General features: G+C 43.4%; 2 protein-coding genes across 2 annotated transcripts in view; both read right to left on the minus strand.

Moving 5' to 3' along the window:
* svilb (supervillin b) overlaps nt 1–3,333 on the minus strand; it is a 43,123-nt gene extending 39,790 nt beyond the window's left edge. The window contains exon 1 of the mRNA XM_076980912.1: nt 3,211–3,333. The gene's annotated coding sequence lies outside the window, so the exon portion shown is untranslated. The remainder of the gene's footprint in view (nt 1–3,210) is intronic.
* Nucleotides 3,334–5,378: 2,045 nt separating this feature from the next.
* On the minus strand, nt 5,379–18,140 carry jcadb (junctional cadherin 5 associated b). The gene is made up of 3 exons (XM_076982194.1): nt 17,719–18,140; nt 10,857–16,384; nt 5,379–9,236 (listed from the first exon to the last, which is right to left on the minus strand). The coding sequence occupies exons 1-3, from the start codon at nt 18,138–18,140 to the stop codon at nt 9,202–9,204; spliced, it is 5,985 nt and encodes a 1,994-aa protein (XP_076838309.1). The 3' UTR covers nt 5,379–9,201.
* Nucleotides 18,141–20,098: the final 1,958 nt, after the last annotated feature.

Consider the following 20,098-nt stretch of genomic DNA (forward strand, 5'->3'; position numbering starts at 1 on the left):
GAGCACCCCACCACAGTCCCGTTTACGATGCTCAAGCACACGCGTGCCCACGTGCACACGCTCCGACGGGATTTTCCCCTCGCTAAACATAGAAAAGAAGCATGACTCAGGACACGGCGTGAAGTTGCATCAGTCTAACAATCTTTCACTTGCGATCCCTCAAATATTCTCTAAACAAGATTGAAACGCACGCCGTTCCACAAGATCGTCTCGTATTCTGTAATCCGCCTTATACCGACGAGGACGACATGACAAACACTGGGTCATAAATAAGTCCACTGGCAGAACAAACAGGGGAGGACTGGTAGGCACTGGCACACGACAGACGAAACCCAACACCCAACTGGGAGGCATTACATATAACTCAGTCACAAATGGAGAGGCAGGGTGCGAACCTCGAGCCCAAATGGGTCATACATGAACCCTCACCCAAACAGGGAGACAATACACAGAAAATTAGGACACGGACTGCCTGAGATCTGTATAAGAACACAATTACTGTTCCTGAAAGGTCCATGATGCAGACTTTGCAGCACACACACACACACACACACACACACACACACACACACACACACACACACACACACACACACACACACACACACACACTCTCACTGGTGTCCAACCAACATGCAAAGTAAAGCATAGACCACCCATGTCACTGCAGAAACACTGCTAAGGGAACACGGAGGTCATAGGTCATGACGCAACCAAATGATTTTCAAATCCTGCATAAGCTAAGCCAACTACTCTACTGACGCCATGCTGATAAAATAAAAATAAAAAAATAAACATTTTCCCCCCTTTCAGCCTGTGAGGATTCTAGTATTCAGGGCACATTCCATCAACGTGAAGAAAAAGGAAGCCTCTCAGCAGCGCCCTCTGGTGGTCGGCCCTACACATCAACGAAGCCATTAAATCAAGGATGATAACCCCCTCTGCAGTGATCCTTTACGTTTATGGTTTTTGGCAGACGTTCTAATCCAGAGCAGCTTGCATATTTATCAGCATGACGGTGCATGCAGCCCTGGGGAGCTGATCCTTTGACCGTGATGATGGTAGCACCATGCCTTCATGCACGGTTCCAAGTGGCATGCCACAAACATGCCACCTTTAAAGCCAACATGAGATGAGGAAGTGGATCAAACGAGAGCAGTACCATATGCTGCCCGTTGGCTATAGTCACTGCTGAAACATTGTCAAGGGAAACTCTGCAGACAACGAGGTCATAGCCCTGATCATGATCATCAAATACTGCATTGAAAACCATGAATACCAACAAACGCCGAATCTCAGAAGAAAAAATAAACAAATAAAATTATATATATAGATTCACTTTGGATTAAAGCTGCACTATGCAAGATTCATTTGTTAAAACTGAAGGAAACCATATTACAGAGTCAAAAAAAATGTATCTGATAAAATGTGCTTGTGCACATCACCATGTAATGCAAGGAAAACTGATTCAGAAGTGTCCCTAAACAGCAGAGGTTGCCAGTCAGGGCAGCCCAGATAAGGAGGATGTAGGGATTAGGGTTTAGGGCGCAGGGGAAGGACATGATGGGTAAGTGGGACACTGCTCCCTACGTTCTGTGCCCATCTGTTCACATACATGGTTCATCCGTCACTCTCCACCATGTTAATTTCTCATCGCTTTCTTACCACAGACACCAAACAGGTGGTGGGATCTTCTCAACACAGCATTAACACCAACACGGCAGTGGCATTGTTGTGGGTCGTGTGCCCCGTACAGCTTAAAGTCAAGCTGGGCGGCACCACATGTGACCGTCACTGCCATGTTGAGAATACTCCAGCAGCCAACAGTGTCCAGCCCTCCGTGATCTGTGGGCAGACTCAGATCACTGCTGAATTGCGGAAGCACAGGTCAATAGACGTGGGTAAAGGCCGTATATGTACAAGGTGCACTATGACCCCAAGAAGTCCCGACACACTGGCCTTACAGCTCACACACCTACAGACAGTCAAAAATACAAACACACACTAGCAGGAAGACGCACACAAATAGGCAGGCAAGAGGGCAGAGAGACGGATACAGACAGACACCTAGACAGTGATACAGGAGACCCTCGTAATGTTGAACAACGTGCTACTGGGTGGGGAACACACAAGCAATTATATTACTGCGTACATATTTCTACACAAGTCTATTTTGTCACCATGCTTAATTAGACTTTGCAAGTTTAGGCTACTTAAATGTCAAACCGACAACTTCACTGTTTAAAATACAACTGGTGACAGTGCTCGAACGAAAGCCTGTCTAGGTGCATAAAGTGCAGTACTTCGGTTAAAATGGCATTCAGGTGACAAATAAATAAATAACTAAATAAATCACAAATCTTCAGGACTTCTCTGGCTGTTGTCTGACGTTCTATTCTCATCTAGAGGAATCAAAAAGAATGATCTATTCTAGAAGAATTTAGATCACGTAAGGCTTGATAACGGACACAGCTAAAACAGTGCACATAATTTGAAAAACACACAAAAACGAAATAAATATGGGATCCCCTAGGACCAGTACTGGGGAATCAGTGTGTTAAAAATGATTCACGCTTCAAGCTACCTTGACTTACAGACACGGTTTCAGATAGAAAGCTTTCAATTGAAAGAAAAACAGTTACACGAAAAAAACAAAGGCCAAATAGATCAGTTTATGGGGATGACTGCACTGACACCATTGCTGAGACCGGCATGTTCATTCATTTCCGCATGAACAAACGTTCAGATTCCTGCGACTATGTTTGGGGATTTAATTAATTGTGATGGAATTACGCGGCTGTGCGCGTGCACGAGCATTTGGGTCCCGAATCACAGAGAATTCTGGAGGAACGAAGCCAACCGAGTCTCGTTTCTCTTAATAAGGCACGGCGCCGGTAAAGCGTGTTTGGGGCTCATTTCTGTGGCGAGGACCGCTTTTGCTTTTGGATTTGTTGAGGTACGAAATGGGCAAAAGACTAGAAGTGACCGTCCTTCTTGGCTAATTTCTTGCATCGACATACATCAACAGCTTGCGAATGTTGTTCTCGGGGACAGACAGAGATATTAAACACTCGAAGAACAGGGATAAATATCCTCTAAATAACATCTTTAAAATAAAACAACTTCGTCGTGAGCGCCCTAAAGGATACTTATTTGGAAATTTATTAAATAACTACCGGCAGAAATGTATGTACAATAGGCTTGACTTACCTTCCGATTTCAATTGTCCCGTCTTCCTAAAATATTTGAAGAAAACTGTACGTTCTTGTCATTTTTTGTCTTTGTGTTTCTTTATGTTTTGTGCTCGGACGAGGACAGTGGGTTTAATATTGGCGCCAGGTGCGTCTCCGGATGAGACAGGTACGGCACCGCATTTAAAAACTTCCGTCGTGACCTGTGACCAATGACAAAACAGCGCGTGCAACACGTCCTCGCGCGATCCTAATGATCTTAGAGCTCTGCGTGTTAGTCTAGTAACCCGATGCAAAAAAGCAGGTGCTTCAACCAACGTTTGTCTAATACTAAAAATCTGTTCAGTAATTTGTTATTTGTTTCAAAGGAAAGGCACATTATAACATCTAATTAATGGTTCTTGTTCTAGAACAATAACTTTTTTCGTCCTATTGTGTAGATTATCTTTGTGTTAACTTTTACATTTACCCCAAAACGAATTCTTCACCTTGTTCCTTTTTGTGCTTGTGCTCTCTCTCACACACACACACACACACACACACACACACACACACACACACACACACACACACACACACACACACACACACACACACACACTGCTGGAACTATAATTCAGTAATTCACTATTTGCGTCTTTATGCCTTTGTGTTAAGGCGTGCCACTTCACAGAAGCATAAAGGTGCATCGTAAACGTTTGAAAAGCCAGAAGTATTTTTCCAAACCAAAATCTGGCAAATCTTGTCTGGCTTTTGGTAAAGATGTATTGTTTTGTTTTACTACATATACTTTGCCATTAGGTACAGAACATGTAAACTCACTGTGAACAATGTCTTCCATTCAGACTCCAGTAGCCAAGTATCCGACTTCAGTATCCAACTGTGCTGGTGATGTTTGGTAAGGTTGTCCTTAGCAAAGGTCCATAAACTGTTATTTCAGTACCGGTTTATTAATCCGTTTCACTTTCCTCATTTTCTTTACAGCAAAACAATTTCATTTGCAGGAGGGTTTGTGTTTTGCATGTGTCTGCATGGTTTTGCGTGTGTGTGTGTGTGTGTGTGTGTGTGTGTGTGTGTGAGGGAGGGAGGGAGGGAGGGAGGGAGAATGAGAGATACACTGGTGATTTTGACACTTTTCTCTCACCAGATTGCCACACTGTGCTCAGCCAGTTGGATTCAAATGTTGGCAAAACACTTTATCAATGGATCACAGAGTTGGCACAGTGATTCATGAATGAATCATAGTGCTGAAGCATTTTATGAATGGAGGCTAACATCTTCCCAGCATGCACTACAAATTTTGGAAGACATCCATCCAGCCAACCTGCTAAAAACTACCTTTGCCAAGTACTTCTCTTTCTTACTGCTTTTGCACACACACACACACACACACACACACACACACACACACACACACACCTTTAAATACTAAGCCTTTTTAAAAACGGTTTTAGCTTTGTTGACATTACAAATGTTAAGAAAGCTTAAAAATATACCCAACAGAGTAAAAAATTAAACAATTTAATGCTGTTATATAGTTAATAATGTAGAGGTGGTTCTTGGAAAAAACAGAAAATGTGACATGTGATACTTTAATATTATATAAAGTATTTTTAAGATTCTCTGCAAGAATTTTCCCAAAGGTTATACATAATTTAGACAGTCTTCTTCAGCTTAAAAATGCATGTTAATATAAATCCAAAACAAATCAGTCTTCACAGAGTAGTGCTTTACACAGCAGTGTATGTATATTTGCACATGTACTATATACATGTTATTCCTATATGCAATTGAATGCAAAAATATGTAAATATATACATTTTGATGTTCATGACAAGTAGGATTGATCAAAGGTGATGAGTTTATATGAGGAATGTGAGGAAATATGCAGAAACCTAAATTACATTGGGTCTGCATATCTTCTTGTCTTGATATAAAAATTTATTTACTATTATGCAATAAAACTAAGTAATGGAAATATGGATGAATAACAAGGTGTTTCTATATAAATATAAATTATAAATGTAGGTAGTACAATGTTTTGTTGGATTTTGAAAATATCAATTTACAGCAAACATCAGCAAAATAATTGATCTGTTCATTACCAAGAAAGATTATAAATTTTGGCATTCAAACATTTAACCACAGAGTTAAATTGTAGAAAATGTTTATTAAATTTGACCTTTTGTAACTTATATAACATATTTACATTTCAATGCCTAACCATATACAAACATGTAACCAAAAGTCATTTATGGTTTGCTAAATGAATAATGATCCAGTTACCTCAAAGATTATGGAAAATTAGCATCAAAATGTAAAACATTTTACTCTTGGCACTCCACAGCATGTAGCAAAATGTAAAGAGTAGTTTATGCTTTAAAGGTTTACACTGCATTACTGTTTTGAATTCTGTCAAGTCACAACTTCCAAAAAGAATGATGAATTTCATCTACATTTTCACAATGAGCGTTCTCCGAATGCTACAATGGCGATAATGCTACATTGTTCATGAAAACGTCTTGAAATAAATAACAGTTCCAGAGCAGCTCCAGTCCAGGTGCTACTAATATTCCGTTCAGCTAGATTTAGCTTATCATACTTGCAAATAAAAAATAATAATATTTGGCTGTATGACTTAAAGATTTTTTTTATGTTACTGTGTGTTAGTGACAAACATTCCATGGTTCAGAATGAAGGCAAACAAACGCTAAAATAAAATGAGGCTACATTTAGCTTAAAAAAAACAACCAAGACTAAATAAAGTCATGTATAATGCTGCAGAGATTCCCTTAGTCATATACACTGTTATGATATGCTGTATGAACTTTGGGCCAGTTTTTCGGGATAAGCCCAGTCTTCGACTAAGCTTAAGGTTAACCCTAGCCCTGGAATCAATTTTACTTAAAAAATTTTTGTAGTCTAGGTCTAGATCTAATCTAAGCCTGAAATACTGACCCAAATGCGTATGCAGTCAGTGATGACTGGATTACAGTAAACAACCAGTTCATTAAACGGTGATGCAATGTTAACCAATGTCTTCAAACTCCTTCAAGCACCTTCAAACTCCTTCAAAGTTCTTACATGCTTAACTGCAGCGTGACACATATTTCTGAGCACAAGTTGAAATCCACATCATGTCAAGTTCTACAATGGCAACCCTCATCATTCACATTTTTCAGAGCAAGAACGAAGCAGATTTCACAACACAGATTCTTAGCTCTGCTAACGTTTTGAAGCACTAGAAAATTATATTCTCTTCTTCTCACAATATACAGCAATATGATACTGCCAACTGGATCCAAGAGCAAAGAAATAAAATATCATGGTAAATACAAAATATTTTTTTAAAATATTTAAAATATACTTTTATTTTGTACATTATGCAGACTGGTTAACAACTTCAATGATAAAAAAAATAAATATTCAGTGAAATGCCTTTTTTTTCTTTTGTAAATTCATATGGATGGCACGGAAAGCAATAATGAAGGGGGGGAGGGATAGCAAGCCAACACTCGTGCGCGCGTAGTACACACACGTACACACGCGTACACACTCACACATACACATGCAATCTGAAACACCTTCTTGTTGAGTGACATTTAGACAGATGACACCTTTACATATGAGTCTATCCTGGTTCTCACATATTCTACAGTCACTGAGCTTCGTGTTGGACAATATTGCTCTAACTATCATACACTATCATATATCATAGCACACTTTACCATACCATACAATATTGTGGCATTTCCTATCAAGCCTTAAATACTGCCACCTTTGTGACCACTATTAGTAAAATGGTATGTGTCGTAATGGTATCACTTTGTTTTTTTTTTTGTTTTTTAACCATATCTTCAAATCATTTCCTATCAGCTTCCTCCCTACTTAAAGTCTTAAAAATCTGTACACGTTTTATCTTTTTCATCGCAAACTCATATTTTATCATTTATTGCTTCCTGGAGATACCTGGAGGGGATTCGAGACACAATGGGAGAGAACTGGGAGATGTAACTGATGTGTTCATATCTGGACCCTGTTTTTTAAAGTCTTCGTTGCCTGAAAAAGTTCCCCAAAACCTGGGTCAGTCAATGGCATTTAAGGTATTTGACACATCATACAAACATTCATAGACATTTTGATACTGGACACATCAAACGTTGCGTACATCCCAGTGATCTCCCTATGTAGCGCTTATCATTACTGGTGTGATTGCAAAAGGCCACTCCAACGCTCGAACTCTCTTTGATTTTAGCAAAATAAAATTTATATCACGTAGCCTTTAATTCACAAGGTGCTTCTGAGTGTTCGTCAAATCCTAAAACGCTCGTCATACCCAGGCCTCTGTTTAACCTTTGATACGTTTATGATTTTACTCAGTACTGAGTGCACCGTCGCTATCGATATTAAGGGGCATATGTTACAGTGTGCTGAAAAGGTTCAGTGATAGAGAACTATAGATCAAAAACAAATGCATTAAACTTTGATCGACTGACCGGTAAAGGAAAACAGTTCTTGAGCCACTCATCTTCACTTGCTACTATAACTCCAGTCATCCAATCAGAGACGGAGCACTTGGTTTGGAATAGATAGCTCAGGCGACACTTAAATTACGAAACGAATGCAAACAGTCCTCTAAAGTTTCGCGATACTGGATTTTTTAAAAAAAGGTGACCGTGTACAAGCACTGACAAAACATTAATGTCCAGACAAACAAACTTAATTACACTGGACTACGAGGAGACAGCAGGTTCCGACAACTGACAGACAGTCCATGATGTCAGCAGACGAGAAGCAGGCAGGAGGAAGAGGACAGAGGTGGCTACGATGCACCCTCGATTCACCTCGACGTGAGCGGGGAGGGATGGGTGGCAAAACCGAAGAGGTCGGAAAGTTTGAAAAAAGAAAGAAAAAAAAAGCTTATCATATGGCGAGGAGGGATGTGGCTCATGGCGAAAAAGAGAGTTTGTGGAGGCCGGACTCGGACGTAGGTCAGGATGTTACGAGAGACAAAATGTAAGGGACAGGTTTAGGCTGTTAAGATGGAGTATAGGGGAAAGGAAACAGGGTAGGAAAGAATTCTGTGTGTATGAATATTCACCTGGATGTAGAGTATGCTATTAGCATGTTAGGGTCTTAGGAGCATAAATTGTTAAAAGGGAAAACTCAACCAATTCTGATGGTGTCATAAATTAATGAAAGACAATGTTGCAAATTATCATGAAAGCTGGCACTATTTGCTTTACATGGATTAGCCCCTATGAAAACATAATATTTAGCAAAAAGGTTGTTGATATACTACAAACTCAAAATAAGTTATTGGTATACTATACTTGCAACGTGTTGCATTTTGTGTTGGGGGGGGGGGGGTTGGGTTAGACAGGGCTGCAGTGAAAGCTTGAGGTTTGCAGACCTCTATCAGACTCGCCTGTCACGCTGGAGGCTGGAGGAGAGGACCACTGGAGAAGGTGGACCATTGGAGAAGGTGGACCATTGGAGAAGGTGGACCATTGGAGAAGGTGGAACGAGGAACAGAAGAATGATTGGGACTAGCCTCCTGCTGGCAGTGGAGCAGCAACATTAAGAAATCCAGCAGTGCTGAATCTGAGCAGAGGTGGAGGTGGAGGTGGAGCTGATACACAATGCTCTTGTCGGAGAAGGCCATTTTATATGTGTGTGTGTGTGTGTGTGTGTGTGTGTGTGTGTGTGTGTGTGTGTGTGTGTGTGTGTGTGTGTGTGTGTGTGTGTGTGCATGGCAATCGATTTATGTGTATGCATGTTTGTTTACATGTGTAATATGTCTGCATATGCGTTATGCAATCATTTAGTGCATGGACTGAGTCTGTCAGTGTTTCCGCGTATGCATCTGTGTCTGTGTGTTGTTGTTTTTGTGTGAACGGCATATGAAAATGAAGGCATTTAGCAGACAGCCAGGTCACAGTGTTGGAAGCTGGCCCTTTGTGGCAATGAATGACCCCTGACCCCTTAGGCTTTGACTTCTGGGGTCCAGCTATGACCTCTCCATCTCAATGGGCTCCTGCGACTCTGAAACACAGCATGAAAACCATTAATATTCTTTAAGTGAGTTTTCTGACACCCTAAAGGTAAAGTCTACTGGCTCACAGCTATATACCAATCAATTTCGCTGCACAATATATTGTTTACTGGCCTTTCCACTATTGATACCACAAAAAACAGCAATACCCGAAAAAGCCATCTCACAAATCGTGTTTTTTTAATATATATATATATATATATATATATATATATATATATATATATATATATATATATATATATATCGTGTGGAATCAGTATTTCACATATTCACCGATCTGAGACATCCAGGCTGAGCGTTCTGTGGCTGTTGCGATGAATCAGTGTTTGTATGTTCCAACAAACTTAATCATTTTGATCAGAATAAAGATCAGTCTTTACCCACTGTGTTTCAATTTATTACAAGGCAAATTACAAAAGCAATATGTAGCAGCTTGTAAGTCCAATATATTTAGGCCTATATCATGCAGACCTAACACACTTTAAGCCCATAGAATATTTTTTAACGGTAACTGTTGTGTTAAATTGCTCTGAATCAAATCAGCAGCCTTATCCATACAGGCCACAAACATATGAGCTCTATCCATCTAAACTGTCTGTGTCTAGAATACTACCTGAGAAGTGGGGCGAATCCCTTTTAAAACTGACACCTGAAAGAGTGCCGCCCCCTCTAGTGGTTGCCCTCTATCATTACTAATAGGCTACAGCAAAGTCTCAGACATCTTAATACATCATAGCAGTTTTATCATCTTTCACTGTAAGCTGATAGCAAGAGCAAATTCACACCACTGAAACAATCAATACAGCTATGATTTGTCAGAGAGGCAACATTTGGCTCTGAGTGAAGGTTTTTTACCATTATCAACAAAAAAACAAATGATGGACTGATTTGTGGGTGAAGGGTGAATTGCCATGAACTGTGTTCTGTTGTTCTAGAGAAGTTATCAATTCCATTATTATCCCATCATCCCTTAGTTATCAATTAGAAGCTCATGTCCTCAAGCTCATGATTTTTACATCTTCCCTGCTATAAATGGAGATTGATAATGATACATTTTTGCTCTTCAGTTTTTCTCAATTGTTTCTTAAGAACTCCATGGAGAACATGGAAATTAATGAGTATTTTAAAAAACGTGTCCTTTGAAATGCACTAATTGATCTTTTTGTTTTCCAACAACGCACATACGCAGTCTTTAAATGCCTATGGTAAAAAAAATGCTATGTAAATGAAATTAAGCTTACTTGAATGCACAGGGTATTGTTAGCATCTTAATGAACACAAGCATTTTAATAGCTGTTTTGGGCTGTCAATTTAGCCTGTTTCATGTTGCTTGTTCAGGAAGCTCACAGACACTGCCACAAGAAGCCTCAGTTTGCACAAGTCTGGTAACTAAAAACTCTACTGTCACAAGAGGTATGGGGGAAAATCGTTACCCAAAGAATGATATATCAATTGCATAGTTAAGAACTACACATAAGTTACAATAAAGTGAAATTACAAACAGAAAATGTCCAAAATGTATAATTAATTTGGACACATTTCACATTCTAACACTTTTCTATGTCCCAGAAATCTCTAAATTTTACTGCATTTTCTAAGATATGTACCTGTTTGAATTGGCTGGTCCTCTTGTGTTTCACCAGGCTCATTGCTGTCTTTACAGGGCAATCTGCTTTCTCTCTCCACTTTCTCTGCTGCGTTCGGAAGTTCCTGGGATGACGGAAGGGACCGTCTAGCATCCCTTCTCACCTCCTCAGCTCTGGAGACAAAACTCACCCCATACAGTCCATCCCATGAGTCTGTGCTACGGAGGCTAAGGCGTCTCATGCGTGAGACAGTGTCCACCTCCCTCATACGGGCGAGCCTCTCCTCAGAGCCGTGTCCAGGTGGGGCAATAAAACGATCATGGAGGGCCTCGATTCGCTGGGAAACTCCGCGGCCCCGCCTTCCCATACTTGAGCTCTGTATTTCCTTATCAGCCGGACTCTCTTCGGTGTCTTGAATCTGTCTTTCACCTGCAATATTTTGCTGATCATCCCCTAAGTCTCTATTAGAAGCACTACTACTTCGATCTTCACTTTCATCTCGTTCCTGTTGAAGACTCCATCTTTTTACATCCACACAATGTGCATTATCACCCTCCTGCTTATCAAGGTCCAAATCCCAGTCAGAGTCATCGGCACCCTGCCTGTCGATCCCACACCCACGCCATCCACCAAGACCCCGCTTTTCACCACTGGGTGGTTGCCTATCATTATCTAATCCCCACCTCTCAACACAATCCTGCCCCTCAGCATCGAGGGACCGCCTCTCTCTTGCCCAGCCTCCCCCATGGCTAAGTCTGTCTCCTTCGAATCCAACCCATTCACAATCAAGCCCTAAAGATAACCTACGATTTGGATATGCTAACACAGACAGGGGGAGGTGATCAGGTGGAAATTCTGGCAGCTGTACCGGATCCAGACCCGAATGGGTCCATATTGTTGCCTTGTTTGTTCTTACCGTCACATTTACTTCCTTTTTAGGCTCATGGGTTTCCTCACCCTCATTAATCTGCTCCTTCACTTCAGAGCCTCCAGGGTCTGGTTCTTCTTGTTGGCCCTTTTCTATTGGTTCATTTGTTTTTTCCATTGTGTCATCATTGTCAGTCACTATTTCTACTGGCATCTGACTTTCAGCCTGTTCCGCTGCCTCATCCTCGTGTTTCTCTACTTGTGTGCCACTTTGCTCACATGCAACGTGGTTTTCGATCAGTGTCTGGCTTGCATGATCATCTTCTAACTCACAGACAAGAGTGCCTTCTGTCCTCTTATTCACTTCATCTAGGTTCTCATCTGACCCAGGTTTGGACCCTTCCCCTGTGATAAGCGTAGCAATATGCTTTTCAGCCAAAGACAGCTGCATCTGCCAATCAGCCGGCACTTCAGGATTTGCTTCTAAACCTGCTTTGTCCCCTATTGGTTTTCCAGTTGCAATGCTACACAACACACCCCTATTACCAAGGAATTTGTTATTCTGACTAGTTATCCTCCTAAAGCCCTCTCTCCTCTCTTCCCTGAATAAAGAGATTGGCTCCTGTCTCACCTGTTTCTCATTATCTAGTGATAAAGAACAACAGGGACGCTCCGGATCTGCTGCGGAGGTGCCGGGAATGGCCAAATTCTGCGGGGTGTCGATGCTCATGGCACTACCTGGTTTGGATTTTACAGAAGCCCCTCGGCTAACAGCTCCAGAGTCACGGGCCATTTGGAGCGTTTGACAAATGTGCTCATAGTCTGGGGGGCTGGTTAAGGTGGAGGCATCCTGCATGGGCTGCTTATCTGCCCAGGGGACTTCAGCTGACATAGACGAAGTGGAGGAGGTTTGTGCAATCAAGCTGTCGTCTTTGACTAGGGTTTCCTTGGAGGCCAGAAGGTCCAGCTTCACTGATCTGCAGGCTTTACGCTGAGTTATCTGGGACATTACCGTTTTGTAATCTCTGAAACCTGTTTCTGATGGAGGAGGTGCTGGACAAATCTCTTCCCTTAGCTGTTTGCTAAAGCTAACACTCTTCCCAGTAGATGGTCGGGAAAAGGCACTCTTAACCTCCCTGTATTCTGGGTCACTCCCTGGCCCCAGGTTGGGCCGAAGTGTAGATGCAGACATCACCAAGGAATCAGTGGACAGTCTAGCTTTGATGCGGTCAGGGATTTGCATGGAAGAGCGGTTGGAAATGTTGGAGAGGCTATTGCTGGCAGTGCTGAGCTCCAAAATGTCTTTGTAGGCCTCATTAAGGTCTTCAATGCACTGATCAACACTAGGACGCTTACCTGCTTGCTCTTGCAATTCCTTGTTAATGGACTCTAGCTCTTCAACGGCATCCCAAGACCTTCGGCTTACCGGCTTCAGCAGGAACTGGCCAAAGGATTCTGGATTAGGGCCAACGGATGACTTGGAATCTTCAGCCTGATCTGAAGGGGATGACTTGGTTGGGGGTTGTGTTGGGGGTGGAGGTGGAGGTTGGGATGGTGGTTGAGTTGGAGGTGGGGGTGGAGGGTGTGGAGGAGGGTGTAGTGGAGGTCTGTGAGAACCTGTGCTCTTGAAGGTACCTGTCCTTGAAAAAGCACTGTTGCTTGACGGTTTCAGGCTTTTCTGACCTTTCATGGGATACCCATAGGGAGTACTGGGATCTGAAGCCCCAGGGGCCCCAGGCGGCCCTGTACCTCCTGGAGCCCCTGGAGCCCCTGGAGTCCCTGTAGCTCCTGAAGCTCCAGAAACAACCGTAGCTCCTGCAGCGCCTGGTGTTCCTGTAGCTCCTGGGCCTGTGGGTGCTCCTGTGTTCCCTGCAGCTCCTGTAGATGCTGTAGCTACTGCAGCACCTGGAGCTCCTGCCCCACTTTCCATGGGGACTTCTGCTTCTGGGACAGCGGGCAGGGGTTGTGCTTCCTTTCTGTCAGGACCCGGATGTTGAGCACTCTTTGCCAGTTCAGGGCTAGTCTGGGTTTCCTGGTCACGATACTGGTCCCCTGGCCAAGCGCCAGAATATCGTCTCAGCTCATCGTGGGGGTTTGGCTTGATGATCTTGGTGCGGGAGTTCCTCCTGCGGTGCGCTCGTCTCGTGATTATGCTACTGGACGCACTGCCTAGTGTGAGCGCTTGCAGTTCCAAGTCAGTGGAGGTGGTGGATGTGCTTTTGAGGCTTTGGTTTGGCAGGGAGCCGAGGGTGTTGCTGTTCTCGCTGGACGAACTGGGTGGCGGAGGAGGAGGGATTGGCGGGGAGTCTGGTTCCTTTTCTTCATTGTTGTTTTGATCTCTGGACTTTCCACTCGACTGTGAAAGAGGGACAGACACCAGGCAAAATATCGTCTCACTTAATTTCTTTTTCACGCTCTTTTTTTCTGGCTCCTGGGATGGTTCTGTCTTTACTGTGGAAACGCTTTCTGAGGAACCTTTGTCCGTGGATTTCTCTGCTTTTATTTGTTTCTCAATAACTTTGTCCATTTTTATTTGCTCTACACTTATGTCTGCTTTTGTCTGCTTCTCTGATTTATTCAGTTTTTCTGTCATTTTGTCTGTCTTGACCTTTTCTGGAACCCTCTCCGCTTTACTGGACTTGTCTAGAATCCTGTCAGTTTTCACTGGCTTGTCTGGTATTTTTTCTGGCTTTGTTTCAATTTTAGTTTGTTTTTCAGAATATCTATCCACTTTACCTTGATCGGGAATCCATTCTATTTTTGTTTGGTCTGGCATTCTGTCTGATTTAATCTGCTTGTCTGTAAATCTGTCTGGCTTAACTTCTGTAAGTCTTTCCACTTTTACCTGGTCTGTAACAACTCTGTCTGGTTTCACCTGTTCAGTAATTTTGTCTACTTTGACCTGTTCTGTAGTTCTGTCCACTTTGACCTGTTCTGTAACTCTCTCCACCTTGACTTGACCTTGGTCTGGAACTCTAACCTGTTGGTCTGCACTCCTGTCAGCTTTGACAACAGCTTGTGAGGGTCTTGTCTGAAAGTTTCCAGGGAACTTGGAGAAGCTCTGATCCGGTGCTACACTTTCACTACCTTTGCTCAACCCCCTGTTCCAACGGTTACCATTCTCGTGTTCGCTGAGAGCTGGTTTGTGAGTGTCCATGCTTGGCCCCTGCGTAGGGAGAAAGGCACTATCGAGTGTGGATTGTCCTAAAGCTGAAGCACCGGGAAGCTCTTTGTTGACATGTCGGATTTTGTCCGCGTCTGTAAGCGAGTTTCCGCTGGGCCCCCCTGAGATGTGCCTGATGCGTGGGTCATCAAACGGAACGTACTGCACATGCCCTTGCCGATTCGGTACTATAGAAGGCCCAGGGTGTACTGACCTTCTGGGGACTAGTACCATGCTCCTGTCCTCTCGGCGTTCGGACCATGACATTCCTGCTGTTCTGGAAAACCACTCACCCATCTCGGCACTTACGGGTTCCCGCTTCCACCGGACAAGGGCAGAGTCAGCGCGGTAAATCTGCCCGCTCCTGGGAGGCGCAAATCTCCTGTAAGAGGGGGGTGGGATGTAACCAGGGGGCTCCATGCCAGTCAATTCCTGATAAAACAGATCGGCCCGAAATGCCTCTGGTCTCAGTAGCTCAGCGCTCTGCGAATAACAGATTGACCTGTCTCTGAGTAGTTCAGAGCTCTGAGAATAACAAAGCGATCGGTCCCTCAACAGGTCTGCACTGTGGGAGTGGCTCATGAAGCGGTCTCTTAACAGGTCCGCACTTTGCGAATGACTGACGAATCGATCTCGTAGTGGTTCGGCACTTTGAGAGTGGCTCATCATGCGGTCTCTGAGAGGCTCTGCGCTCTGTGAAAAGCAAATAGACCGATCTCTTAAGGGCTCTGCACTCTGAGAATAGCACCCAGACCTGTCTCTTAGTGGTTCAAAGCTCTGAGAATAGCAAACAGACCGGTCTCTGGGTTTGGACACCGGTTCAGAGGAGAGTGTTTCCCAGCTCCCCCTGTTCTGCTGGTGAGTCTCATAAGATGGGGGCTTTACGGGACGACTGAACCGTGGCTTTGGCACAAGTGCAACGGAACCTTGACCTTGAGTCTGTCCATTCCACCGTTCCCCTATTGGCCAGTCGCTGTGATAACGGCCGTACGGCACAGAGCTGTTGGTTCTCTGAGCAGGCGCCTGGCTTGCGGCGCCCGTCTGAGGAAGTTCTCCATACTGTGGATCTTCTGGGGAGAGAACGCGAGGCAGGGACTGAGACTTCATCCTGACAACAGCAGGAACGTTGCTCTCCACGGGACGCAGACGGTGCTGCTGTTCCTGAGACCAGCGCTCGGCCTCGCCGTCGGAAAGCTGCCTGCCCAATCCTACCGCAGGACGCCACTCCTCCGTGCCCAGGCTCTGGCATTTCCTCTCACCAGTCACCCGCAGAGTCTCTGGGCCTGAGTCGATATGCTCCCGCAGCCACGGGCCCTCTTCCCATCGTGCCAACTGCCTTTCGGGCCGCAGTTCCTCCGCCGCCAACAGGGGGCCTCGCCACGGCCCTCCGGACACGCGCAGCTCCCGGGGATCGGCGAAGTCCAGCAGGGCGCTGAAGTCCTGCCCTCTCCTTCTCCAATAGGCAATGTCGCGCTCTTCCGTGTGTTCAGAGAACGTCAGGCTGGGAGCGTCGTAAAACCTGAGCGCAGACGTAAAGCAAATCAATACCGTGCACTCCTGTTCTTACTGGATTTCTTGAATCATACAAATTTGCTCATTTCAAACTAACATCACACACATCATGTATGGGTTATGTGCCCTAGCGACTTTATTGTATTCAAGAGGGTTGTTTATATTCAAATTAACAATAAGCAACATACGTGATTCACCTTAAAACACAATGAATAGAAACCTATACATGTGCAACTTTTCTGCTGATCTTGTAGCAATATAAGGACAATGTGTAGCAAGTTTTGAAGTTTTGCAATCAGTGGAAAATACTGTAGTTTTTTAGTAATGGCAATGACAGTGTCACGTTTGTGCAATATTCTAGGCTACATGAAAATACATTCTCATTGACCCTACTTTAACACACATATGTACCATTGGTCATTTGCACTGCTGACTTTAATCAGATTCCTTTACAGCTGTGTTGCAATTACAGCAGTTTTTGTAATGAGTCAGATGGATGACGAATGATTATGCAGCGATGATCACATATGTAAATAATAGTAAATAATAGTAAAAAAAATTGTAAAGAACATGTGTGATTATGACATTTACCAGACTTCGTCACTGTGGATAAAATCAGAGTGACAGAAAATGTACTGCTCTGAAATTAAATTAGACAAGCATGTTTTTCAAGATTACAATAATCACAAATTGTACAGTAATTTAAATTACTGAAATATCATATCACATGCACAAAAAGATTAGATAAGATTTAAATTATACTATGAAACTATAAATTGCCAAGTAACACTAGATGATTTATTTAAAAATCTGCAAACATGGTTTTACACTGACCAATTGCCATAGCATGCATACACACACACACACACATACACACACACACAAAAAAAAACACAAACACGTTCATAAAAACACAATTTTGTTCTAGAAAACAAATGCTACCCTGAAGCAATAATGCCAGTGACTAATTCTGCATTAAGTCACCTTAGAAAGAAGACTGTAACTACACCCATCCCAGATCTTGGAGACACTGTACAAAAAGATACAGCTGCTGTTTCATTAAAGGTGCGGTATTAAGGGACATTATTACACAGGTCCCATTCAGCTAAAACGTTTAGTGAAAATCCAGGATATGGTTTTTCAATTGAGTTTTTGAGGAAAATTATAACTTTGGCTTTTACATAAATATATTTTTTACATTTAAATAATGTTTTCTTAACATACCGACATCACATTTTTACATTCTAATGCTGTTGCCCCAAGATCTGTGATGGACAGCATTTTGCCCCACTAATCTGCCCAGGGGTGACCCCAACACTGGCTTAACTGTGGCCCACTCACCCACTGTCAGTAGCAAGTGAGTCTCCCAAGGGCTGCAGGTCACCAAGGAACCCAACAGGAACTTCCAGCCTCCTTGGGATTCGCTCGTGTCCCTCGGGAACGTTGTTGTTGTTCTCGGGGTGCGCTTTGGCCATCTGTGGTGGCCTGTACGGCCCCGTCACTGGTTCTGGTCGAGACTCGGCTCCTCCCTCTGCTGTCCCAAAACCATTCAGGGCTCCGCCCCCAGCTCCGCCCCCAGCTCCGCCCCCAGCCCCACCACCGCTGCCACCAGCGCTGACGCCGCCAGAGGGTCGGTTCTCCACGTTGTCACGCCGACAGTCGTTGTTGCGATTGTCAAAAGGCGCAGAGGAAGAAGAAGACGTAGGTGCACCCCTGGGCAGTTTGTATCCATGAGAGATCAGTAAGTCCTCCACACTGTACATGGTGCGTGCTTATGTCTCTGAGTGTATGGAGCAGGTCCTGATGCAGTCTTCAGGAGCGTGTGTTTGTGTTAGTGTGTGTGTTGGTGTGTGTGTATATGTGTGTGTGTGTGTGTGTGGGTGGGGATGTGTATGTGTGTGTGTGTGTGTGTGTGTGTGTGTGTGTGTGTGTGTGTGTCTTAGGAGCAGTGCTGGTGAAGGCAGGAACACAGCTGCTCAGTAGAGGCCATTACTGAAAGAGAAAGAAAAAGAGAGAGAGAGAGAGAAAGAGGAAGAGAGAAAATTACTTAAAAAATAATATCAATATAACCATTGTAAGGATGTGGTAGCCACGCCCCACATGTCCTAAGCCAAAGGGCCCTGACATTGTATCAATCTGTGAATTTAATCAGCACCTGCTGCCGACTTGCAGTTAAAGAATAGATTGTCTGTTGTTCCATGTGAAGGTTTCCTATGTGCCATATATATATAAATATATATTCAAAGTAAACAACAGTAATTAAAATGGACAGACTATGTATGTTGTTGTAGTGCCCCCTGCTGGCTGCATATGTCCATACATACATGGGATGTTTTCCTGGACAATATGTCTCTTTTAGCATCAGCTTTCAGAAGCCCAGGGCCTAAGGGTGTGACACTGCTCACTGCAGTCTTTTGAAAGGCAGGAATAATTGGTCGTCTTGCAGTTCTACAGCATGTAATAGCAACATGATCGGAATAATATCCGCACATAGATCTTACACGTTTGGAGCAATGTGTGTCCGTCTTGATGCCAAGCCTAGCGATATGTCCAAAGGAAAGTGACGAGGTTTAAATTTATCTTTGAAAATACATCTGGCGTGATTAGTGTGTCAGGAACATTTTCTATGGCTGTGACGTTGTCAGGCACTGTACCGAACTGCTAACTGCTGTACTGAACTGCTAACTGCTGTAAAAGCCCATTCAGGACTTCAGTACCTGCTAACAAAGCAGGGTGTGGGTCTCCGAGTGGCCCTGTCCCAAGATGCAGGTCTACACAGAGCTGGAGTTTGCACTATCTGAGTTTCTATGGTTACTGAACCACACCCTAATCCAGTGTTTGTCCAGGTTTTATCACTTGACCCTGACAATGACCTTAGCGTGACCTTGAACTTGGGCGAGACGGTGTTAATGATGATGACCTTGCTTCATGCCCCAGAGACACTCCTGGGGTTTTTCTCTGGATGATGAGATGACTGGTGTGTGGTATGGCTTAAATTGCAGAAGAGAGTGAAGAACTATGCTGTAGTATCTACGCTGTGGGCTCCTTCAGCTGAGACTCACATTAACTAAGCAGGAACCAGCACAACATCTCTGCATACTGCAGTTATCCAACATGTACACTCACACACACACACACACACAAACATGCATACACACACAAACGCAGAAACATATCCACATGACCTCTGGTTGACCTCTGCACATTTTCTCATTATATATGTGCTTGTGTGTGTGTGTGTGTATTGTATCTGTGTGTGCAAGTGTGTGTGTGCAAGTGTGTTTATGTGTGTATGTGTGACTCTTCAAACTTAGATGTTTATATCTGAGAAAAGTGCTTAATGTCATCAGACGACACTTTCATTCTGATTAACTATTATGTAGGAAAGTGGATGTTTTAAGTCATTTTAAACATTAATTGCATAAATGTTAATTTGACTCAAAGTTGCCATGAAAAGCAACATTACAGTAATTGCAGATCTAATTAGGCTAATGAAAAAATGTAAATTGCTGACACATCTACAAGTAAATAAACGTGATGTAATGTAAACAGTAGCAAAAACGGGTTGAAATGAACCAGAACATACATTCACCACAGACCTACACTGCCAGTCTGCTTTGTCCAAATGCTTGTTCATGTATTCTGTTATTAAAGCCATAGGTATGATCAAACCTGTTTGGAAATTCACTAGTGAAATATTTAGCGTGAATTAGCTGGCAAC

The sequence above is a fragment of the Brachyhypopomus gauderio genome, chromosome 19 (assembly GCF_052324685.1).
Source record: "Brachyhypopomus gauderio isolate BG-103 chromosome 19, BGAUD_0.2, whole genome shotgun sequence".
NCBI classification, from domain to species: domain Eukaryota; kingdom Metazoa; phylum Chordata; class Actinopteri; order Gymnotiformes; family Hypopomidae; genus Brachyhypopomus; species Brachyhypopomus gauderio.